The following is a 26718-nucleotide window of genomic DNA, read 5'->3' on the forward strand; positions in this document are numbered from 1 at the left end:
AAAACTTTTCTGTAGCAAGTACCAGTACAGGAAATAACATGAACACCAGACTGTGTTTTGTTTAATGCTTAAATAGTCATCCTAATCCCCAAACTACCCTTATGTGTTTGGGGCAGCTGCAGCTTATTCCAACTGGAAGGCCTGAGGTCGAGCCCAGCTCTTCTAGTGTATTTGCTAATATGTCCCTGGGCAAGTCACTTAACCCCAAAGTGCTCCTGGTGGCTGTGCTGGCAGCATGTAAATTATGTGTATTTTTTGTGTCTGCCTGTCAACTAGCTGTCTTTACATGCGTTACTCAAAGGTTGCAAAAACATGATGGATGCTATGATGGCCAACAGGAACACTGCAACTTAAATGATTTTTGCAAATGGCTGCAAATTAGTGAAAATTTTAAGGGGGTCTGAATACTTTCCGTACCCACTGTATACATGTATTTTGAACTGTATTTTAAATATGTATTATGTTATTTCAGCAGTAGATATGCTCTTTGGATGCTTGTTTATTAGAAAGCCTAACCCTAACCCTGGTAGCTAAAAAATGAAAATCACATGCTGGTGGTTCTGCTTGCATGTTTAATACCACAAGACCCAAGACCATCATCATCTTTATCAAAAGTAAGAGCAGATGTCATTGAAGTTCTTTGGTGGTAGCTCTATTTATGGGTACAGAGCCAGTGTAATTGCTGGTCAAAAAGGTGGATAAGCAAAAACATTGAGCTACCATAAATAATATGTGTTTTCTGGTTTATAAAAGAGAGCTATATACATTATATATACATTACAGAGATAAAAGAGAGAGCTACGAAGAAGCAATGAAGGTGAAAGTTTAATTACATAGAGATGCTTTTCTGAGGCAATACATGCACAAAACCACCATATTTATGAAACATCAGGACCAACAAACGTCCAAGTATTGATCATAACATGAAACTTTCCAAGAAGATAGCGGCATGACAGCCCCTCTCTCCTCTGGTGTTGCAGTTGGAAGTTCCCCGTTCTCCAGCTTGACCTGTTTGGCTTTCGAGCGTACGGGCAAGGGCCAGCCACGCCCCTGTCTCCCAGCTGCCACGATCCATGCCAGGACGAGCCGGGAGAGGTGGACATCTGACGGCGGAGGGTTCAGCGGTTACCCCTCTCATATGTCCACAAGCACGCACACACACACGCCCTTGTTTTCATAAAGAAAAGAAAATGTGTCCCGCTGTTGCATCCAGGCTGAGTGCCGAGGGCGCAGCTAATAAAAGCCAAAATTGATCAATATAAACAGCGCAGTAGCGACACTCGCTGTCCCCCCTCGGCAGAAGGTCGGTTCCAGGCGGTATTCCACCCACGCCCGGAACGCATGGCGCTGTGGGCTTGGCCCCCGAGTGGCTCAATCTGTCAGCTGTTTGAGAGTTGGTGTCACGAAAATGGCCATGTTCCTTTTCAGTGCCCAGTGGGAGTGAGTTTGTCATCCTGCAGGACCTGATTGACGAAAAGCTTTCTCCACGCTCAAGGTGTACTTGGCAGCTATCGCCGCCTGTCATGTGGGTTTTGAGGAGTGAACTGCAGGCCAGCACCCGCTGGTTTACCGTTTTATGAAGGGGGCGTGCAGGCTTCTTCCCATGTCGAGACCACTGGTGCCACCATGGAATCTGGTTGTGGTTCTGGAGGGGCTTAAAGGCCCCCCGGTTTGAGCCACTGGAGGGGGCAGACTTGAAACACGTGTCTCTCAAGGCAGTGTTGTTACTGGCTCTGCCTTCGGCTAAGCAAGCTAGTGACACTCATGCTCTTTCAGTGTATCCGTCATGCGCTCAGATCTTCCCGGGCGAATTGAGGATGATCTTGAAGCCAAACCTTTGTGCCTAAGGTGGTGGGCTTGTGTTCTCCTATTGACCTTATTGCCTTTGCCACCTCACCGGGTGGGCAGTGGCCACAGGTGCTGTGTCCTGTCCTGCTGTGTCCTTACATGGATAGGACGAGGGTTTTCAGGAGGAGTGATCAGCTGTTCGTCTCCTGGGCTGATCCTCATAAGGGGAAACCTGCCACGAGACAGCAGCGCCTGTCCCACTGGTGATGCTATGGCCTATTCTAGTCAGGGTTTGCAGCCAGCTGTGGGCCTGCGAGCGCACTTGACTCGGGGCTTGGCCACATCCTGGGCCTTATTCAGGGAGGTTTCTGTTCAGGACACATGTGCTGCAGCGAGTTGGTCCTCGCCTCTCACTTTTGTCTGTTTCTATATGTTGGACATTTCCGCTCCGTGCCTGGCATGCGTGGTTTTACTCTCCTCATAGGAGCAGAGTACTTTTCCCTGTGGGTTGGTAGACGCTTGATAAGCTTGTCTGGCAATATGAGAGCTACCACATCCCATAATGAGACATCCTCTAGCGTTCTCCTGTCAGTCAAGTGAAGGCCACTTTACCACTTGTGGACAAAATCTCACTACGCCCAGAGCAAACTACTACCAAATTTAAAGAAATCTGATCAAAAAAACTGTGGTGTTACAGGAGAACTTTAATCCTTTTGTTCAACATGACAAGGTATTTTAATAAAGTAATAATTAAGTAGTCTCAAGTATCGTAACAGCTGGTTGTAGAGCTGCATGACAGCGCCCCCCACAAGCCTAGAGTACTTCCATTATTGAATATACTAGTGTTTTCTCTCCTGCTGGTGCTGCAGTTGATTTGGGATTTTTGCATGTGTTTTTGTTCTTCGTTTGTGCTTTTGAAACTGCTTCGTTTGTAAATATGCAACTCGTTTCACCTTCTGCAGATGTGTTTTGGGTTGTTGCAGTATGTTTGCCACTGTTGGCCACCGTTGGATGCACATATATACTCAATTGAATGTCCTTCAGGTTCATAGATCTGCATTGTATTAAACATTTATACTGAGACAAAAAAGCTCTGTCTCTTCACAGTCAACAACGCACTGCACAGCAACATGTACACACAAATATGTTCATCTTCAGCTCTCTCTCATCGGGAAGTAGTCATAGCTGAAAAGGTCAAAGGTCAGTTCTCTGTGGGCACATGAGAATGAGGTGGTGCATGCATCTTCCACCAATTGGAGCTGTTTTCTCATCAAACCATTGGGAAAGAGGTTCTCCACTTCGACATGCACATGGATACCCACCTACCCATTCCTCCCCACACAGAGAGAGTGTGAGAGAGAGAGAGCGAGTGGGAGTGAGAGAAAGAGAGAAGAGAGAGTTCTAAATCGTAGCAAGTTCAAGGCTGAGATAAACCCAGCAGTTTCCCATTCAATTATGCATTTCACAGCAACAGAGAGCTGCATGATTTTGCAAGTTACAGGTTGAACTCAATAAATTACTGACATTTGATTTTAGAAACAGCAAGAGTTGTGCTGATATTACATCTAATACAATTTGACCATGACAAAAGACTGTGTACAAAAGACTTCATGGTCGCAAGTTCAAGTTCTTCCAGTCTCTGTAATAAATGACTAGTAATGACAATGTCCATCAGATCAAGTCAGATCTCCATGTGTTGATGTAAAATTCATAAATAATTTTAAACCATTCTTCTAATGACTGAGCATCCAATTGCAACCACTTCTTAGTCACAGCTTTTTTCCCTGCAATAAGTAATATTTTCATTAAGCATTTGTCAACCTTAGTCTTAATAATCTATGTTATCGTACCCATATACATCAAATGGAATATTGATCTGAAAAACTGTTGTACGGTGTAATTGTTGTGCAGTCCCAGAACATAATGGTTTCCTACATTTGCCCCACACAGCCTCCACCCAAATTCCCCCCAACAGTGTTAATATGTAGTCATCCACTGGGCTTTACATATATTTTCCCACTCATCTTCTGATATTTGCATTCCTCCCTCTCTTTCCCATGTATTTTTAACTTGTAGGGTGTTGCCCCCTTAAAGACTTCTGAAAGCCTTTATACAGTATAATCTTGATATTATTTTACATCCACTCCCTGATTTATAAAGTGATACAAAGACATTCAGGCCCTGTGATGGACTGGCGAGCTGTCCAGGGTGTACCACGCATATCGCCCGATGTAGCTGAGATTGGCACAGCACCCCCCACGACCCTCTGGTGGAGGATAAAGCAGTAGATGATGACTGATGACTGACTAAGACATTCAGTATACCATCTTCTGCTTTCTCCAACCCCTCTTGTTCAATTTAATTTACATTGTGTCTCATTTGTAAATATCTTAAGAAATCTTGATTCTAATCCTCAAAACTTGTGTTCAAGAACTAAACAAGCTTCCAGGAGCAAGATAATCCTCTCTGATCTTCAAGCAGGCCTGCTCATAGCAGCCTGCTATCCTCCCATCAGAGGCAGTGACAACAGAGCCTGCCTAAGGATCAACCCGGTTAGCTCCAACTAGTTAACCTTGTGAGGAGGAACCTGAGCAACAGAAACACAGTCAACTATCTACAGTTCCTGGACCAATAGACAGCACCTCAGAAGGACACTTTTGCATCTTTTAAGGACTTTGTAAAGTAACTGGGCCTAGGATAGCATCATCCTACTTGGCTAAGCATAGATGAAATGTTGTATTGAGCTTGCTCATATACAGTAAAGTGTCATTGTAATGTCTAGATTTAAGTTAATGTTATGTTACTGATGTCCATGCTTCTTAGCTTTCAGGTCTAGATGTTCATGCTTCTAACCTCTCATCTAACCTGGCATCTAATTTTGACCATTTGACCTGTACACACAGACTCTCTCTCTCTCTCCTCCACGCACATACTGTATATCGTTACAATTAGTAGATTTTCTTGTTTCAATCTTTGATGTCTAATATTTTTTAAATATATAATATGGTCTAATTAATATTGCCCAAGTGTGTATATTGCCATTTTGCCCTTCTCTGTAGAACTCTGGTGGAGGATAAAGCGATGGATGGATGGATGACTTTTTTGTCATGCAACTCCTGATTAAAAAAACGGGTCTTGATAACTCTGTCTTGGCATATTTTAGGCCCGTTTACAAGCTTAGCAAACCTTTCTCTCCAAAATCTTGGAGAAAATAGTTTATGGTCAGCTAAAGTTATTTCTGGACAACCATGATATCTTAGAGGTGTTTCAACTATCTACTGCTTTTTTCACTTAAGAAAGTTAACAAAGGTAAGACATTTTCTTTCAACACAGCACTGTGAGACTGTAATTCATGTGTTTATTAAGTCTCGCCTAGATTAATGTAACGCACTTTATCTTGGAGTCAGTCAGATGTCCCTCTCACATCTCCAGCTCATCCAAAACGCTGCGGCACATATTTTAACTGGAGCACGTAACACCTATTATAGCCTCACTCCACTAGCTGCCCCTGCATTTTAGAGTTAATTTTAAAATTATTAGGGTTCGAGCACAAGGTGCATAGAAACCTATTGAAACTGAAGGAGTTTATTCCTCCAAATAAATTGCATTTTTGAGGCCCTAAACATACCCCAAAACTCACCAATGTTTGCAGCTGCATCAGACCTGGTGAAAAATGACATATATTAGTGGTTCGGGGAATGCGTGTCAAAAAATGAAAGTGGGCGGCGCTAAAAAATGACGCAAAAAACTTGTCTGCTGTTGGTTTTACAGCAGCTGATCTACTGACAAAAAACAACATAAAAGCCTTTTCACAAAGATACACCTGGATACCATGTTTTGGACATAATCTCAATTTGGCCACTGACAAAGCGCTGGCTGTCGACAGGGTGTCATCTGCCTTATCCAGACTACGGAAAACTGTCTCTGCTCTTTCCAGGTCAACAAAGATGTCCAGGCTACTGCTAGAAAAACAGACGGACTTGGGTCTACCTCAGAAAAAGCTGCTTCATGATACACCAACACACTGGAGCTCTGGTTATGACATGGTAGAGAGGTTCTTGGAGCAGCAGCAGACTGCTGCCCTGGCCACCGAGAGGAAGAAATGGCATCTCATGCCTAAGGACAGTGACATCACCGCACTTGAAACAGTGAAGAAGGTGCTTGGACCACTGCGACGGTTCACAGATGTTCTCAGTGGAGAGAAACTCCCCACAATCTCTGCAGTTCAAGTGGTCATTTGGGACATATTCTCTTGCCTTGCTGCATCTGAAGATGATGCCCCCCTGTGCCGTGAAATGAAGGAGAAAGTTCTACAGGATCTCAACAAAAGATACGCAGACAAGGATTTACAGATTATTCTTAACTGTGCCACATATCTTGATCCTCGTTTCAAAGACACCTTTGCGGCGATGAAACCTGAGGTGAAAGAACGTCTCATCAAGGACATCGAGGAGCAGGAGGCTTTGTAACACACTAAGCCTGAAGTTGAGGTAGATTCACCGGAGAAGCGGCCAAGAACAGACATGCAAAGGCTCCTCGTAAGCATTAAAACAAAAAAAAAAAGCAGAGATCAGTGCCCCCCCCTGCTCCGCCGGATCTGGGGAAAGGATGACCAATGCACAGCAAATCAAACATGAGCTTGATGTCTATACCAGAATGACAGAGATCAGCACTGCTGGAGGGCTCATGACCTGAACCTGCGTGAAAACGGACGAAAATTGGCACGCACATCAGAATTGCCGAAAAATTCTATAAAATAGTGGAATTGCGAAAAAACAATGCAAAATGGCTCAGTAGCGCCCCCACAGGTAAAAAAAAAAAGTTTCACCTAAATTGCCGAAACTTGGTGGGGCGATTGTTCGGCGCAAGCCGAACAAAAAATCCTCTTCACACCATGACCTCGACTCAACAGGAAGTCGGCCATCTTGGATTTGGTGTCCATCTTGGCGTTTTACAAGTTTCGTAACTGAACGAACTTGTCTGAGGGCGTTCATCGTAGCGACGCGGAAAACGCGTCAAATTGTTCTAGACCCATCCAAGATCAAAAGTTATAGGAAACTTTTGCAGATTCAAAGGGGCGTGGCCACGGCAGCCATTGGAATTTTGGCGAATTTCGGCGGCTCGCCACGAAACAGGACGTGTGTTATAACTTCGCCACACATTCACCAATCGGCACAAAAGTTTATATGTGACACGAGACACCGCCCCTGAACACGTCTACAAATGCGAACTTGACCCCATCGCGATGTCAGCCATTTTGAATTGCATGTGTCGCCGCTAAACAGGAAGTGCCCTGTAACTTCACCAAACATTGACCAATCAGCCCAAAACTTGATATGTGAGACCAAGGGCCCACCCTGAACATGTCTGCAAGCCATGATCTGCACACAGGAAGTAGGTCTTCCCAGACTGGAAGTGACCCGTAACATTGCCATATGTCGACCAATCTGCACTAAACTTCACATGCAAAATAAGTAACCCGGCCAGAGCCCACATTATACATGACATGCCGGTAGAGGGTGGCGGCCGCGAGGTCCCGTACGATGCTGCTTGCAGCTTTAATTAGGGACCGAGCACTCACACAGTGTGCGAGGACCTATTGTAATTCGAGCAACATGGACCAAGCACTCACGGAGCAGTGTGCAAGAACCTAGGACCGTGCACAAACACAGAAGTGTGCAAGGACCGAGGACCGGGCACGCACACAGCGCGCGTAGGGAATTATTATTATTATTATTATTAGGGTTCGAGCAACAAGGTTGCAAGAACCCTCTTGAAACTGGAAGGATTATTAGGGTTCGAGCAACAAGGTTGCAAGAACCCTCTTGAAACTGGAAGGATTATTAATATTATTATTATTATTGTTATTATTATTATTCCCCCAAATGAATTGCATTTTTGAAGCTCATACCCCAAAACTCACAGATTGTTGTGACTGCATCAATCGTGGTCTAAATTTACGTCTGAAAAAGGTTCGGGGAATGTGCGTCGAAAATTTTATGTGGGAGGGGCCAATAAGTTTGGCGCCACCTGTCCAAATTCACCATGACCAACACAATTATCGCACATGCCCGAAATTCGGTACACATGTGTAGTGGGTCAGGATGAAGAAAAAATTACATTATGACCATAATCCAAACCCAACAGGAAATCCGCCATCTTGGGTTGATTGGCCATTTTTTGGCGATTTTGGCGATAGGGGGAGGCAAAGTTTGTGATGATTCTGATGTCTCGCATCAGAAAAACAAAACTCTTATAACTTTGCGATGGAAGGTCCGATCCGAACCAAACTTGCTATGATTGATGATGGGCCATGGCTGAAGACGTCTATGAAAAAACGGTGAAGTTTGAAAACAGCGCCTCCTTGTGGTGAAAGAAAATACACCAAAAGAAAGTTTTTTTACGATTTCGGGAATAACTTTTACACAGATAATCGTACAGCACACAAAATTGGTGACAACAGTCAAAACACATGGTAGATGATGCGTAATCAATATGACGACAAATCGTTTAATGGTGTTGCCATGGCAACGACGCAAAGTCGGATTTTTTTTTTTTCAATTTCGAAAACAGCGCCCCCTGGTGACAGCAGATAATATGACAGCCGGTATTTCAATTAACTCCTCCTAGAGCTTTTGTGCGATCACCTTCAAACTTGGTGAGATGACTGTGGACAAGTTGAGCATCAAAAGCTATCAAAGGCTTTTGAAAATGTTATATGCCGTACGAGATAGGGGGCGCCAAAGTTGCAGATAATTTTGATTTTTCACAACAGACAATAAAACTCTTCTAACTTCGCGATGGAAGGTCTGATCCCAACTAAACTTGCTATAGTTGATGATGGTTAGTTGCTGAAGACGACTATGTTGCTGAAATGGTACATTTTGAAAACAGCGCCTCCTGGTGGTGGTAGAAAATTCTAAAAAAACAAACTGTTACAACTTTGCCAATCCTGGTCCGATCTGAACCAAACTTGCAAGGATTGATGGTAGTCCGGCCCTGAACACATCTATATGAAAATATTCATTTTCAAATACAGCGCCCCCTGGTGTCAACAGACAGAATTACATTTATAATTTTTGATGCTGCTCCAACAGGGATTGTTGTATCCACTTGAAACTTAGTATATGGGACCCCAGACCCTTCCCCAACATGTCGGTAAAAGGTCACCTCCCTACAGGAAGTGGAACGCCCGAAACAGGAAGTAAAGTCTTACATTGTCAGATTGACACAAAACTAGATATGTGAGTTACGGGACCTTCCCTGAACATGTTTAAGGAGACGAACAGGAAGTCGGCCATTTTAAACAGGAAGTTCCCTCTAACTTTGCCGTACGTTGTCCGATTTGTACGAAACGTTATATGTAAGTTATGGGACCTTCCCTGAATATGTTTACAGAGACTCCATTGACCAAACAGGAAGTCGGCCATTTTAAACAGGAAGTGCCCTCTAACGTTGCCATACGTTGTCCGATCTGCACAAAACCTTATATGTGACACCAGGGACCTGTCCTGAGCAGGTCTGCAAAAGCTGACCTCCAAACAGGAAGTGGAATGCCTGAAACAGGATGTAAACTCTAAGATTGTCCGATCTGCACAAAACTTGATATGTAAGACAAGGGAACTTCTTTGAACACGTTTACGGACACGCATTTGAGCGAGCAGGAAGTAGGCCATTTTAAACAGGAAGTGCCCTATAACGTTGGCATACGTTGCCGATCCCCCTCGAAATTTGGAATGACATGTGCGGGGATGCCGCTGAAACTAACTAGTACTGAAAATAACTAGTACCGCACCCGGTGAATGAACGGGTGAGAGCGCGAGGCGCGAGAGGAGGCGTGGCACACGGCTACAGTTCAATGAAGTAGCCTTTGATATGCCTTTGCATAAATTCTGTCCTTTAAGTTATATACCTCAAAGTTTGACTAATACAGTATTATGTTTATAATGCACCAAACAACATTATAAGTAATTAATAAGTATTTATAACTTGTACAAATACACTGCAGTTCATAAAAATAATAATAATAAGGCAGCAGTTTCACGATACTACCCGGAACCGTGATACTTTGTCTGGTATAGTATCGTGGTTACTAATTTTGGTATCGTGACAACTCTACGTGGTACACACGTTCATTAGGTGGGGACTGTCAAAAAAGTAGATGACGACTTTCCTGTGAATTGTACAGGAAGGCCACCATCTTGGATTGAACGCCAAATTGGAGGCGATTTTGGCCATTTCGCACCAATGGTATTTGAACAAACTTGTCCTAGAGCTTCTGTGTGATCACCTTCAAACTTGGTGCAGTCACTGTGGACAAGTTCAAGAGCTTACGATGCTCATGGTTAGTAAAGCGGCGGCAAAGTTGGGGAAAATTATGATTTTTCGCAGCTGAGGACGAAACTCTTATAACTTCACAATGTAAGGTCCGATCTGAATAAAACTTGCTATGGCGCCTCCTGGTGGTGACAGAAAATACAAAAAATGGCAGTTTCTTTACGATTTCGGGAATAACTTTTACAGAGATTATCGTATCAAACTCAAAATTGGTGAAAACACTCAAAACACATGGTAAATGATGCAACGATGCAAAGTCGGATTCTTGGGACAAAAAAACAAACTGCTACCACTTTGCAAAGCCTGGTCTGAGCTGAACCAAACTTGCTAGGATTTACGATAGTCCGGCCCTGAAGATGTCTATATGAAAATATTAAATTAGGAAAACAGTGCCCACTGGTGACGGCAGACAATATGACATTTGGTATATGAACAAACTTTTCCTAAGGCTTTTGTGCGATCGCCTTCAAAGTTGGTGAGGTCACTGTGGACAGGTTGAAGATCTAAAGTTGGTGAAAGTTTTTGAAAATGTTGCATGGCATACAAGATAGGGGGCGCTCATTTTTGAGGCCCTGAACATACCCCAAAACACCAAAATTTTTGCAACCGCAAACAAAATTACGTATATTAGTGGTTCGGGGAATGCGTGTCAAAAAATGAAAGTGGGCAGAGCTAAAAACTGACACAAAAAACTTCTATTAGGTCATCTCATCTCAGGTCATTTCACACCAATGGTATTTGAACAAACTTGTCCTAGAGCTTTCATGTAATCACTTTCAAACTTGGTGCGGTCACTGTGCACAAGTTCAGGAGCTTACGATGCTTATGGTTAGTAAAAATGTCACATGGCTTACGAGAACGGGGCAAAAGTTGGTGAAAATTGCGATTTTTTTGCAATGGAAGGTCCGATCTGAACAAAACTTGCTATGATTGATGATGGACTATGGCTGAAGGCGTCTATGCAAAAACTGTACTGTTTAAACAGGAAGTGCCCTCTAAATTTGCGCAGGGATGCTGCTGAAAATAACTAGGACTAAAAATAATTAGTACCGCAAGCGGTGAATGAACGGGAGATGAGCTAGATGACTCGTGTGGCGACGTGGGCATACGGAGACTTGCGAGCCCTCGAGCTCGAGCCCGTTCAGAACTGCTTGCGGTACTAGTTTGTGTTGTATTTCTACTTTCTACAGTATTTTATTGTTTTATTGTTTGTTCTTAGTGAGTAAGCAACCACAAAGGAACCTAGGTGTAGGTTGTGTAAAGATGCCCCTGAGACAGTGCAGCACATCATAACAGGTTGTAAGATGCTGGCTTCGAAGGCATGCAGGAATGCTACAACCAATTGGTTGGAATAGTGTACAGGAAGATTCAAGTAAGGACTGGAGGTCCAAGAGTCAAGAGGAAAGACACGTAAAAAAGGGGCCTTGAGTTTGGCGCATGGTGCTGTACATGATTTTTAAAAGTTTTGTAGTCAACCAGATCCTTGAACTTTTTGATTGGATAAAGACTGGATTTGTACTCTGTAAGAAGTTTTATGTGCAGCCCTAATGGCTCTTTTTCACAGGATGAAGATGGGATCTGTGTTTGTTTTGTATGCATTCCCCTGAATATCCACACAGTAGGTCATGCATGGGTGTATCAAGGAGTGGCACATGGTGCATAGTGATGGTTGATTTAAAGGTAGGGTTGTAGAACTGGAAAAAATGTTCGATTTTAAATTCAAAGGTCCAAGCCCCTTTCTTCAGACTTCCCTCCAAAGCTATGCATGTTGTCAGTTTCTTGCTAATTAAATATTATCAGTAACAAATGGTGATCAACAGTATTAAATGCATTTTAGGTCAAGAAATAACCCAAAAGCATATTCTAAATTCTCCATTGCAGTAGTTATCTCATTTTCACAATCTAATGGTTAGGGGTGTCACAATCTCGATAGTAAATCGAATTTTGATCAAAATATTGACCCAAGGGGGTGGGGCTACTGTTTTCTTTGTTTGTTTTTGGAAAGTGACACTCACTGCGATATTCAGGCTGCTGATTGGACAATAATATTAAGACTTAGACTGGCACAGGAAAAACAGAAGAGTACTTTTCCTCTGAAATAGTTGTATTTAATCAGTTATTCGATCAATTATTACTTGCAGCCAATAAAGTAGGAGCAAAAATACAGATTAAATTCTACTGGAGTAAAACAGCATACAACCACACCCACTTATGTTCCACTTTTTGCTGCCATTACAAGTCTCTTATTACGCAGCAGACCCATGAGCAGACCAAGCGGGCAGCGACGACGCGGACGAGTAGAGAGGAACGACAGCTTGTGTTTGCAATATTTCCTTGGTTTCATATGTCAGGTAAGTTCATTGTAACATTAAGTAGTTAATTTACTGTATGTAAGCTGAAAGTGTTGATTGACATCCCTGCTGAAAAGCACCGTTAGATGCTAACGGTAGCATTTGACAACGCTAATTGTGCAGTAAGTCTACATAATTAAAACTATTAACTATTGTGCCTTTAGTGTTTTATAGACTGTATTAATGCCAGGTGACTCTGTGTAACACCTGTACTAATGTAAATTATACACAAAGCAGTATCAGTTGTTTGTAGCTAACATTAGCAGGCATTGCTGAGCAGATGAAACACTATGTTACTCTAAACAGAGCGCTGGAGAAAGACGTTTTTACCTGTAGTTTGGTCTAAATTTTGAGCATTAAATTTATTAATTTGGACCAGAAGTTAATTGTGCTCCCTTTCTGGTGCAACACGTGTGTTTTACTCTGAACAGAGCTATATAGAACTGGGCTATTCAATTAGCAGCTGCAGGTCAACTTGATTAGTTCTTGACCATTAAGCCGTGACCCAAGCACTAAAATAGTGCAGTAATACACAATGTCTTTGTGCACAATGAAATGAAATGAAATGAAATGAAATGAAATGAAATCAAATCAAATCAAATCAAATCAAATCAAATCAAAATTAAAAAAAAGTTCAACTAGGGCTAAAAACCCAATGAAATAGGAGGGCAATTTGAATTATAAAAAGACAAAAATGTGGAAAATGGCCCTAAAATGCCATCATAAGAAAATGTCTGCGATTTTTTTCCCCTATAGTTACCACTATAATGTCTGTAACAATACACATCTAATTTGTTAGTAAGCTTGTGCAATTGTCTTTTGTCTTTAGTTACCAAATTTGACATCCCAACTCTGGACTTAAAAGTCTACAATGATTGAAAGACTGAAGTTGACAAAGAGGTGTTTGAGTTTCTTGTAAAAAAAAACAAGCCCTTGGTGTGCTGGAGATTTGTTTACCGCAAGACCCAAATCCTGATGGTGAGTTTCTTCTTTCTCATTTTTTATATTTTGAAATTATCTTGGTTTCTCTGCTCTTCTGCACCACCCCTGGAAACTGTTCGAGAAGGGGTGGTGCAGAAGAGCAGATAAACCTTATCAAATCTAATCAAATCCTTATCAAATTGAATGTGCAATTTTGGATTCCACTCATGATATGTATGTATGTATGTAAACTACTGCATAAGCAAATGTTTTTTTCAGTCTTACTGTTTTAGTCACTCTTATTAATTGTGTATTTTAAGCATTTGAATCCTACTTATCATCTGATGACAACTGCATGTTTGGCCTTCCTTTCTGACTGTCCAAGCCTTGATTCTTATATCTTATGAGCAGGGTTTCTGCAGTTGTCTTAAAGTCTTAAAGGTGTATTGGATTATGAAGTTTCACTCTCACAAATGGGTTTTTAGAAATACATTGTATTGATCACACACCTCACAAACCTAAACATATTGATGCAAATTAGTACATCTAGTGTTGGGGATCAACAATAGTGGCAATAATTTGTTTGATAAAAATAAAAAATAAAATTTTGTCAAATCCTGCGATTTTGATTTTTGAAAAAACTGCATACATATCTTCTGGATGTGTTCCAGTAAAGTGAAATATAAATAATTATCCTCTATTGTCGTTATAGCATTGCTAAAACAACAAATCTAATGGTGGCCTAAGACTTCTGCACAGCACTGTATATATATTTTTTTTATTAAATATTTCGAAAAAATTAATTAAATATTAATTAATGTATATATAGCTTTACTGCATATGTCACAGCTAGCAGTTTCTCTGTCTGACACTGTAAAATAGCTACACACAGCACTCCTCTTCCGCTCCGCCATCTCACCAGTCCGTCTCTGCTCTGACTGGCAGGCAGCGGGGGAGAGGGAGAGGAGGGGAGGGGCCTAGTGGACCTGAGTGAGCGGACTGAGAGGTGGAGAGGAGCGCTGTGCATGTGGACTGAGAGAGATGCTGCTCTCACACAAACTTTTGAGTGATTTGCTGAACTTCTAGAAGAGAAACTACAACAAAAATAAAGATCTCATCACGCTAGTATCGATTCGATACCAATACTCACCTTGTTATCAATACTATCGATATTTGGATCGATCCGCCCACCCCTACCAATTAAAATAGAGGTTTTGAAAGTTAGATGGGCCAAACACCATGGAAATATTTATTATGCAGGTTTAGTTGTTTGTCTTAAAAGTCCAACGTGAGATGCCAGTTTTTCACATAATCCACAACGTTGTTGTTAAAGATGAGATTACTTTTGCACTACAAACAATATGTCTTGTTGAGCATTTTAATGCATTCAAAGTAGTGTGTACAACTAAGGGAACTCATGTGGTTGATGTTAAAGAGCTGTTCTGTTACAAAGCATTTGACATACAGATGTCATATGGCTGTGATGATTCAAGCTTGTTTAATTATACTGGACTTCTTAACCTATGGAATTAGAGTTGTGTCAATATTTTCTAACAACACTTATTTTCAAACAACACTTTTCACTAGTCAAACAACACTTATTTTCAAACAACATTTTAAGAAGCAAAAAAAAAATCAATTTAATCATTCAAAAATATTGTATTTGATTGTTTGAAAATACGCTGATTTGTTTTTTGCACTCCCTCACTTGTTCTTTGTGCTCTGTGATTTGTTTGTCCCAGGTTAGGGCTGGGCGATATCTCGATATTTTAATATATATCAATATATTTCTAAACGAGATATAACATGGGACAATATCGCTTGTATCGATATAGTTCATTTTGCGTTAAAATGACAATACATGAGCCGCAAGTTTACTCCCTCTTCCTGCGTCCCAACACACACACATACCGGGGCGACCCGCACTTTTCCTGGTGAGAGGGTTAAACACCTACACTTTTTCTGCAGTTTTTCCTCAGTTTTGCACAAACACCTCACGACAGTCGCTCCGTTTCTTTGGCCGCTGTTTCTGCGCTCGCTGCGGCTGCCTCCTCTCCCCCTTCCTCTCCTGTTGTTGCCTCAAACATGACACATCAAACATGATTGGCTGTTCTGCCTTAAGTCCCGCCTCTCTTGGTGTGTTAGATTTATCGTTCAGCTTGTGCTGAGGAGGTGGGAACTAGCTGGTTCACACACTAGAGTTTTGACTTATTTTCCATTACTGTCAGTCACTTTTGGACATATGGAAGCCTGAAGTAGTCAATATTGATAATTAAATATAAGACGTTATTTAATTATCATATCAACAAGCTGTGTTAAATATCTATGTGAAATAATTGAGAAAATTGTTCAAACCCAATTAAGCATTAGTTTTCACAGACACAATTTTTATTTTATTAGTCATGTTTGTCAGCAATTCAGCTAAAAAATATCGAGATATGACTTTTAGTCCATATTGTCCAGCCCTATCCCTGTTTGTTCTTTGCGCCATTGTTTTTTGTTTGCGAGCGGGCCTTAGGAAGCCATCTGCTGATTGTCGTATGTCGATGGGGAGCGGTTTCCAGACGGACAGCAACTCCAAGCCTGTGACGACTTCTGGTCCATTGAGCTGTCACTCCAATACTCCAGCCAATCAGCAGGCAGCTTCCTAAGGCCCGCCCGCAAACAAAAAAACATGGATCTTCCAACAAGTCTGTTAAAACCTTTCAATTAATTCATAATGCTGCAGCACAAGTTCTGACAGGAAATAGAAAGAGAGACCATGTCACACCAGTGTTAGTTCTCTACACTGGTTCCCCATACAGTTTAGAATTCCATTTAAATTCCTCTTCCTCAAGTACAAAACACTTAATGAGTAGGCCTTTTCATACCTGAAAGAACTAGTTTTACCATGTCATACTAACAGATCACTTTGGTCCCAAAATGCAGGCTTACTGCATTTTGGTTCCCAGAGTCTGTAAGAGCAGAATGGGAGGCAGAGCCTTCAGTTACCAGGGTCCTCTCCTGTGGAACCAGCTCCCAGTGACAGCTCGGGAGGCGGACACTCTATCTGTATTTGAAGTTAGACTTAAAGCCTTCCTTCCTTATTGACAAAGCTTATAGTTAGAGCTGGCTCAGTTCACTAGTTAGGCTGCTATAGACCTAAACTCCTGGGGGAATTCCTATCATCATTATTATTATTATTATTATGCTATAATTAAAGTTGACTTTAGTATAATTTTTATCAACAGTCTCTGCTGCTGCTTGTATAAATGACATTGTAGTTCAATAAACATGTCATCACTGACTCAGAACTGTCTTGTCTGAACTTATATCTTGATACAATTGTTGTATATCTGCTCCTGGTCTCTTTCTTCTGTCTCTACCTCACCTCCGTCTTGACCTTTCTTTCCCCCGTTTATGTCCCCCCCTCTACTCTGTCCCTCATTTTTCCTTTCACCCCAACCTGTCAAGGCAGATGGCTGCACATCTCTGAGTCTGGTTCTGTCAGAGATTTCTTCCTGTTAAAAGGGAGTGTTTCTCTCCACTGATGCCTATTGCTTGCTCATTGTGTGAATTGTTGGGTTTCTCTGCTCTCGATAATGTTCTATATGTGCAATTCCTTGAGATAATGTACAGTACCCTCCTATAGCACTGGAACAGTGAGGCCAATTCCTTTATTTTCAGCTTTTACTTACAGGTATTTACATCTGGATCTGATACACAACATAGAATCTTTTGTTTGAACCCACCCATTTTCATGTGAGCAAAAGTATTGGATAGTATGGATAGACTGAAAAAAATTTAAGTGAATATGACTTAATATTTAGTTGCAAATCATTTGATTTCAATAATAACTGCATCAAGCCTGTGACCCACTGACATTACCAAACGTTTGCATTCTTCTGCTGTGATGCTCTTCCAGGCTTTCACCGCAGCCTCAGTTGTTGTTTGTTTTGGGGGTTTACTCCCTTCAGTCTCCACAGTTAAAATGCATGCTCTATAGGGTTTAAGTGTGGAGATTGTCTTGGCCCGTCTAAAACCTTCCACTTCTTGCCCCTGATGAACTCCTGTGTGTTTGTCTTTCACACTCCTGTGTCCTTCTCATACCGCAAGGAACCTGGGTGTGACACTTGATGACCATCTCTCCCTCACTGCCAACATTGCTGCAACAGCTCGATCTTGCAGATACATGTTGCACAACATCAGAAGGATACGGCCTCTTCTAACCCAGAAGGCGGCACAGGTTCTAGGCTCTTGTCATCTCACGCTTGGACTACTGCAACTCCCTCCTGGCTGGTCTCCCTGCGTGTGCCATATGACCTCTGCAACTCATCCAGAATGCAGCAGTTTGACTGGTCTTAAACTTACCAAAATTCTCCCACACTACACCACTCCTGTGCTCCCTTCACTGGCTTCCTGTAGCTGCTCGCATCCGCTTCAAGACTCTAGTGCTTTTGTTCCATGCTACAAACGGATCCGTCCAGCCAACAGCCAGGACATGATCAAAACCTACACCCCAGCCCGCCCACTCCGCTCTGCATCGGCAAACCGGCTTGCTGCCCCCTCACTGAGAGGATCACAGAGGCATTCGCAGAACTCGAGACTGTTCACTGTCCTAGCTACCAAATGGTGGAACAAGCTCCCCATCAACATCCGGACAGCGAAAAGCCTCCACATCTTCCGCCGCCGACTAAAAACACATTTCTTCCGACTCTACCTTGACTAAGACGACGGCGACAAAAAAAAAACTTATATCGCACGTATGACAGGCACTTCATAGTTTGGCTTACTTGAAGCTCTTACTTACTTCTACTACTACTTATTTGTACCCAAATGTTTAAATGCACTTATTGTAAGTCACTTTCGATAAAAGCGTCTGCTAAATGACATGTAATGTAATGTAATGTAATGTTTGGAGTCAGTTTGGTTGCATTTTTTTTTGACATTCTTTTTCATTGACATTCAGTTCTATTTATTGTTTGAATAAACAATGTTTGTTGTGATCTGGTGCTATACAAATAAAATAAAATTGAATTGAATTGAATTAAAATCAAGAATACTATTACTACTGATAAGCAAAAACAAAATTAGAGAGGTTTTATTCTCATTAAGGTCTCATTTGGCACATTTTGGCACCATCTGTGCCATTTGTATTTTCCCATGTACTTTTATATCACTATTGGTGTTCAAAATAACAGTTTATGGCTTTGTTGGAAAGGTGCCGTAGAGTTTGATATGAAGTAATTAATTTAGTTGTTATTTGAGCTGTGTTTATCACATAACAAAATAGGTTTATACAGTCTTGTAGACCATACTCTTTAATATGTTTAATTTTTTTGTGGAAGATCACCATATTCTTTCATGTTTCGTGGCCATGAACTACCCGTATTATTGACCCTCTTAGTGGTGTGGAAGTTCTGAAAGCAAACAGAACTAAGTGAAACAGAATTGTAAAGGACAACTTCTCAAATCCATCCAAATGGTGTCATGCCACTGAATAATTAATTCCTGTTCCCCTGAAACTAATGAAAATAAAATCTGTAAGCAGAAGAAAATTGTTAAAGGGGACATATTATGCAAAATCAACTTTTTAATCGCGAACAGTATTGTTACTGATATTTTAGTAGTAATATGTGTATACTGTTCCCAGGAAAAGTGTGCAAAACCATGAACTGTTTGCAATAAAACAAAAAAATCCATAACCAAGCAGCACTGACAGCAATGGTCTGATATAGATTTCCCAATATTTGACATTGTGTGCTGGGGTACATACAATATCATCTGACCATCAACATCAAACAGTTTGGGAGAATTATCAATCCTGCTTAACATGGGTGGAATGTCTTACTATGGACTCGCTGGGCTTGGTGTTCACATAGTCCATATCCAAATTCTTCTCCTCACCAGGAACTGGCCAGTAGTGGTCATTCCTCCTCATCATGGTGGCTTCCTCTTGTGACAGACAATCTGATAGCTCACAGGCCAGAGGAGGAAACCCTGAGAGAGGAATAGAGATAGTGGCAGTTAATCCAGTGTGTTATTCCTGTTTTTAAATGTCGGATGAAGTTTTTGAGATGTTTCTACATTTCTTCCAAGTCTGCATGTAGCAAAGGCATTGTGATGTAGCCATTATAATAAAATGTGCCCTTGAGCCTCTGCCTTTCTCCTATTAGAACAAAGTTCCCAAACTAAAGAGAAAACAAGAAGTCATTGTGGTATTCTTAAGGTGAAGCAGGACTTCAAATCTTAACTATTAATCAATACTGAGAGAAAAAAAAGAAAGAGAGACAGAGAGAGAGAAAAAAAATTGGAGATGGGGTAAATTGGCATCCTTGCAGTTCAAATTGATGGCAGGCGGTAAACAGTAGGAAATAGCAAAGAAGGCCTGGGATATGCAGTACGTAGAGGTGGGCAATATAGATATATTGTTTGCAATAGTATCAAAATGTTTGTTTTACCGATGTGCAAATTGATATTATCAAATATGTAAATGACTTTGCAAAATCTAATGAAATGTGCTCGTACACTCCACACATTTGCAGAAAATTTGCAGCAGAAGTCCCCCTCACTGCAGCAGTGAGCACTGAGTGAGTCACATGACTACTAGTGGCATATTTCCACCAGCTCTACTCGCCTCGCCTTGCCACACCATGGCACAGTGAGAGAGAGTAGCGCAAGTAGCGTTTCCACTAGCATAGTACATGGTACGAGGTACTATTTTTAGTACCTTTTCCAGTGAGGTTCCAAAAGTGTGCTGAGTAGGTACTATGCGATGATTGGTCAGACTGCCGGCCACTGACTGGCCAGAGTGCTGACGTTAGGGTTAGGGACACAAATCAAGCCAAACAGCACCGAACTGTAGATCAGTTAAAACGTAGATCTGTAAATCAGTAACAGTAACAATCCTAAAAAAGTGGGTTAATCTCCAACATCTACCAGGAAATCTCTATATTTCACAGAGGAGTCTGGTGTATTTAGGGACAGGGACAGTGCCAGCGATCGCGAGCTGCATTACAGACCGCTGCCACTGTAGTCTGTGGAGTAGGAGGCTGTGCTCCAGAGACGTGTGGACAGAAATCGAGCTGAACAGTGCCCAACTGTAGATCAGTTAAAACAATTTAACAATCCTAAAAACATGGGTTAATCTCCAACAACTACAGAAGTCTGGTGTAAAGTCACTAGTCACTCGTGTGTGCGTGTGTGGCGTATAAAATGAAGTCACCGCAGTTTCACGCAGCCATGCAGTGATGATTCCGCCCACGTTAAGTAGGTACTTTATTGTAGTAGAGATGCCACCTAATCGTGCCGTGTATTGCCGCGCAGAGGCAAGTAGTGCCTAAGGTCAAGATAATTTTATAGAATTTTATTTTCTATACAGATCACAACAGACGTCATTCCAGTTTACCTTTCCTATAAACAGGTCTATACCTTATCCTTTCATTAAACAAACTAAATAGCCTTATGGTCACACGTTTACAATTCTCATCTGCTCTCTGTATCCAACACGGCGGAATTTCACCCCAGACACAAATTCCCACAAGCAGACAAAGAGCACACACATGCCCTTACGTGCCCTGGTCAAGATTGAATACCAAGTTACCACTGATGTGCTACTGGTGTGTATGTGTGACAAAGTGTTGTAAAATATGTGCGCTAATGAATGTGATTCATAGTTTACTACATATTAATTATTATTATTAGACACTTGTTAGGATTATAGTAAAGTATCTGCAGCCCATTTACCTTTTAACTTGTTCACCAGATCAACTTTCTGATGGGGCATTGATGATTCTAATATAATATCTACTGTTTACACTTTAAGGAGGTCTATGCTCAGACTCAATTAATTAAATGCACATGAACAGTATGTATCTATTTTTTTGAATAAAAACAGATACCTAATCTTTTAACCAACTAATCTTTATATTAATTCACGTTTGAAGGAGAACACAGGAGATGTGCTACGAGCTGGGCTCTCAAACACATTCTCTGTCTGAATGTGAATGTTTCTGTCTCACCTGTCATGAGAGTGCTGCTTTGTGTGTCTGAATGTGAATGTTTTGGCGTGTTTTCACCGGCTCGACTGGCCTCAGCATGGCAAATGTTAAATATAAACCTAAATGTTAAATCTAAATGCTGAATATAAATCTACATCTTTCGGGTGAAACAAAATATTAAGCTAATATGCAAACTGTCACACTGTCGGTAACCAGTCAGTACCAAAATAAAAGCTTGAGGAGATCAGGCTGTGTTTATAGAATGAAATAACACATTAAAATCACCTTAGTGGGAAATAAACACTTAAACATACATTAACGTGACAACAACTTCCTAAAATAACAAAAACATGTTCAGAAGTGTTCTCACTCAACCCGTTTTACAAAGTATGCACTGGGTGGTGACTTGAGCACACTTGGGAAAGTCATGTATCCCAGAATGCGTTTTGCCGGAACATTGCAGCAGAGAAAACAAATCCTGCAATAAATATTTTTTCTGTGTCCTGGAATGCAATTTTAAGATCATTTGAGGCAAGAAATAAGTCATGTACTCATTTTCTGTGGACGCTAGAATGTAGCATTTAGATTTAACATTTATATTTATATTTAGCATTAAGATTTACCATTTAGATTTATGTTTAGCATTTAGATTTAATATTTGGGTGTAACATTTAATATTTAGATTTAACAATTTTATACAGTTAACAAATAGTGTTGTAAATGTGCTAAAAATTCACACCACTTTACATACATTGGTTGAAGCTAAACGTGACAAAACGATTGAAGTTATTTTCAGCATGTGCTGCTTTACAAACTGCACCCCATACAAACCTCCATCTGTGTTGTTAAAGCAGATCACGATCACCATCAGCATCCTCCTGTGACAATCATTTTTATTGAAAGCCTTGGCTTCAATTCTTCAGTTACACTTCACTTAAATCCAACATAGCAAATATGAGGACAGAGGGAAACCCTACTGCAAACACACGCGTTGATGTATGTTCTCACTACGCTACACATCGGTGCATCATCAACATCATCATCACATTCCTGCATTCCTGATAACATGGAGAGAGGTATCGGCTCAAGAACGAAGCGCTCTTACCAGGCTCCCGCGCACTCCCCTGCTGCTGTGAGTTGCCAGCCGCCTCACCTCCATCCCCGTGTCGCTCCATTGGGTTAAAAAAGGCGCACAGTTCCTTCAATGTCTACGGAGCCACGGCTATATATTCCTGCGTGAGAGCGAAGAGCGTCGCTGCCTCTGTTGCATAGAAACACCGGACACTTGGATATCTAACGCTTCTTCTCACACACACACACACGCACAACAAGAAACAGTCAATGATAGCTACTTCAGCTATCATTAATTCTGCCTCGTGACATGATCTATTCTGTGCGGAGACACGTCGCTGTTGTCTGTGTGAGTATGTGCTCCGTTTAATGGGATTTTACACACAGAGTCTTTCTTTTAAGTGTTTAATGAAATATAGCTACTCTTTATTTTTGTAATGATTAACATGTCGATTATTTTCTCATTAATTGAGTATTATTGTGTCCATAAAATGTAGTTAAAATGTTGAAAAATGTCAATCAGTGTCAACCTTTTTTTGTCAAATTAAACAGAAAATATTATAATATTATTGAGATGAACTATATTTTAAATAGTTCATCAAAATAGTTGACAATTAATTTAGTCTACTATTTAGTACTACTAACAAACTAATTTAGTTTACTAATATTACATGACAATAATAACTGCAAACTTTATGGCAACCTAAAATTACACTGCAATTTGGACACCAAGTCTACTCATAGCATTTGAAAACAAAGGCTATAAGGGTATCTCTCTCTCTCTTGCGCTCTCTTTCTCTTTCTCTCTCTCTCTTGCGCGCTCTCTCTCTCTAAGTTTTGCTGTGTCCCCTTTGCGCTTTTTATCGACTTCCGTCAGACACTCACTTCAACTCCGGTCGAACTCAAAATGTGATAACCTGGGGAGGGAAGGGGAGTGGTGGGCCGAGGAGCGAGGGGAGGGCTTTGAGCTTTCATTGGACTAAACATAGCTTACTCCAGTAACTACCGGATATGCTCTTGTGTGCAGCTGCAGAAACAATCTTGACAAACAAAATTAATAGTTTATTGTCCTTTCAACAGTTTCACATTATATACATAGTTAAAATGAATAACATACTGATTAAATACTGTGACAATAAAACATCTGCACATAAGATGCAGATATATTTTAATAGGTACATTATGTTGAGCTGTACTGTCTGTTGAAAATTAAGTGTTTGTCCATTTTTCAGATCATTATAGACTATTGTTTTCCATACTTTAGTCAAATAGCCAATGTTCTTTGCATGTAATCTTGTTCAAACTTAACCTATTCCACACTACTCCTGTACTTTTCATGTCCAGCTGTGTGATATTGAGTGATAAATAAACACTCTCGAATCTTAAATCCTTTCTCCAGTATCCTTCTTAAGAGCAAGTACAGTAAGCAACGCATTGTATATTTATAATTTATAAAGTCCAGGGCCAAATTTTTGTCCCAAGAACAGCAACAAGCACCTATTGGGCTCTCATTTGCCCCCCTCAGTGTGGCAAGGTCAGTGTTGTATGTAATGGCGTTATTTTTTCAGTAACAGAATAATCTAATTAATTACTTTTCCTATCGTTGCAACGCCGTTGCCGTTACTGAGAACGTAAAGTGGTGCGTTACTTGGCTGCGTGGACAGGTGCCCTGCTGACGCTGTCTCACTGTACGCTCTAAGACAGAGACAATGGCGACGAGCCAGGGAAGCGTAGCGTTTTTTAAGTGAAAATATCGACACTACTTCTCCCTTACCGAGGTAAAAGGAAAGAATGTATATGTAACATGCACACTATGCCCTATGTTTATTTTCAATATTTAATTTTGTTACTTTACTGAATATTTAAGAGTTGGATAGTGCCCTGTTTATTGTGCAATGGTATACAGATACAGAGATTTGCACTACTGAAAGGCCAAATTTTTCTTTTGTTTCTCTTTACCCAAGTTTACTCAAGTGTGCCCTTCAATTCAAAGTTCAAATAAATACCAAATGTCTAAAATACTGTACATAGGGTTTTTATTCTTCATTCAGGTATTCTAAACATCTTTGTCATGTAGGATGTTAAAGACAGAGGCGGAGCTAGAGGGGGGGCCGGGGAATGAAATAATGCTGTTTCATGCTCTGTTTATCCTTCACGTCTTGCCCTTTGTTATGTCTCTATACTGTTGGTATACGTTACTGATATGTTTGTATACATTACATAAATCTGAAAATAAAATATATTAAAAACGTAACGTGAAGATGGTAGCCAGCCTGTTAACTAGCTGAAAAGTTTGAATATTAAACTTACATCTACAGTGGTCTATTGCTCCTGACATTTTTTAGGCTTGAAGTGGGGATTTAATAACATTATGCAAATATAAGTGATGCTAGGGAGTAACAAGACTGGCTTATTTTTTCATATGGTCAGTTGAGAATGAAAAGACGGGGACAAGATACATGACTTCTTCTTAAAGAGAAGCAAGTCAGGCAAAGATGAGGCAGACAGACAGACAGACAGAACTCAGCTCTGAGATCCTGGGACTAGTCAGGAGAGAGAATGTGAGGCACAACACAGTCCATCATCACCAGATCAGAGCATCTACAGAAGCAGTCGTAGTCACAATCACATGCTCAGTTCAGTAATTTTGCACATTATACATTATTCACACAAATCTGATCTCCTGTGTGCTTAGTATGTAAATTTTAACATTAAGAAACTCAGATTGCAATTCATTGGTCGAGAAACAAATTCATTGTCATAGTCTGTGGACCCCCTGAAATAGCCTTGCACCCCCCCAACTTAATTACCTTTTGGGAGAAGTAATTTGTAACTATAACTAATTACTTTTTTATAGTCAGATACCCTACAGTGGACAAGGTACTGTGTACTTCACCTTGTGCCTTTTCACTGTGGTTTTATGTCCAATCAGAAACCCTATGTACAGACACATTCATTAAAGATAATAGCCAGACTGTGGAAAGTCAGGGTGTATAATAATCGTGTCTGCAAACATTATATTGCCGACAAACAGAGACACAGCAACAGGCACTCATCGAGGGACAGTGCCGAGTGGAGGTGAGGCTGGTCACTCCTTGCATTTCTCCCCTGTATTTGAACAGGAAATGTCCAAATTCAGTGATTTTGACTATGCAACTGATAAATCATACAGAAAACAAATGTATTGCACATGTATTTCATGTTATCATTATGAGTTTAGAGCCACACCTGTCTCCCCTGACCACATGTACCTCTAACTTACAACAATCATGTACAAACGGTTACTGTATTTTGAGACAAACGTTTCGGTGAGAGCGGAGAGTGTTCCGTGATTACTGACAGAAATACGTAAAAATTACACTGCCTTATTCTTTTGTGCAATATAACATGAACGCAGAATCACTACGACAGCAGGTGCCGCCCACGCGCGAGTTGGAAGAGAGAAAGATTCCTCTTTCCGCTTCTCTGTGCACATCAAGAAAACCTGCTGTCAGCAGCACACCGGCCGCTGATGCTGTACTTGCCCGAAAGTCCAACAGTCACGGTGACACAGATGAAGCTGGTAATGGTGACGCCCTATCGAGTAAGGCGTCCGGCTGCGCCGCCGGTTTGATCCCCCAACCCCCACCTCATCTCACTGTGCTGTCCTGTCCATAACGGCAAATAAGCCCAGGACTTCTGCTCAGAACTCAAAACATGGTTGAAAAGAGAGTCAATAAGTGTTGATTCCGTAGTAAAATAAAGACATATTAGAAAAGAGTGCTAACCGTTCCTCCCGAGTGAGCCGGTCTCCTTCCAGTAGCAGCAGGTACACAAAGTCTAGCAACACTTCCCCCTTACCTGGTGAGACTGGCCAGACGAGGAAGCGCTCCCAGCATCAGGTAAATTATCTCCTCCTACTCACATACTGCAACTCAAGGACATGTGAGTGGGGGTTTATGGTGACACACATACACTTACGCATACACATACAGTACTCAACATGTGTATTACACCAGCTGTCATAACAAATATGAGAACTTAAATATTTTAGAAATCTTTCAAAGAATTTGAGCTGACTCGCTGAGAAGGCAGAAATTATATAGAATAACATTCAACCACTAAAACTATTTTTTCGCTGCCCAGGAATGCAAGAATATAACTATAATTTGACATCTTATCTGTTTTTATCTTGTTTCAGAATTTTTTTTTTTTAAATCAAATTTTAAATACACTATTCCACCAAGGAAACCAAATGCAAACACCTCAATTGCTGCTGCTCTTGCATAATT

At 41.0% G+C, this 26718-nt stretch overlaps 1 protein-coding gene across 3 annotated transcripts in view; it reads right to left on the minus strand.

Annotated features, from left to right (window-relative positions):
- Positions 1–26300, minus strand: part of ano1a (anoctamin 1, calcium activated chloride channel a) — a 112153-nt gene extending 85853 nt beyond the window's left edge. For 2 of the 3 annotated variants that reach the window (XM_044029578.1, XM_044029577.1), the window contains exons 1-2: positions 22482–22840; positions 19228–19376 (exon numbers count right to left, since the gene is read on the minus strand). In XM_044029578.1, coding sequence (XP_043885513.1) covers positions 19228–19376; positions 22482–22551 — 219 coding nt within the window. In that variant the 5' untranslated portion in view covers positions 22552–22840. Of the gene's footprint in view, positions 1–19227; positions 19377–22481; positions 22841–26214 lie in introns of those variants that run through there. The other variant, XM_044029579.1, reaches the window with a different exon arrangement.
- Between the last annotated feature and the right edge of the window lie 418 nt (positions 26301–26718).

The sequence above is a fragment of the Solea senegalensis genome, linkage group LG7, assembly GCF_019176455.1.
Source record: "Solea senegalensis isolate Sse05_10M linkage group LG7, IFAPA_SoseM_1, whole genome shotgun sequence".
In the NCBI taxonomy this organism is placed as follows: domain Eukaryota; kingdom Metazoa; phylum Chordata; class Actinopteri; order Pleuronectiformes; family Soleidae; genus Solea; species Solea senegalensis.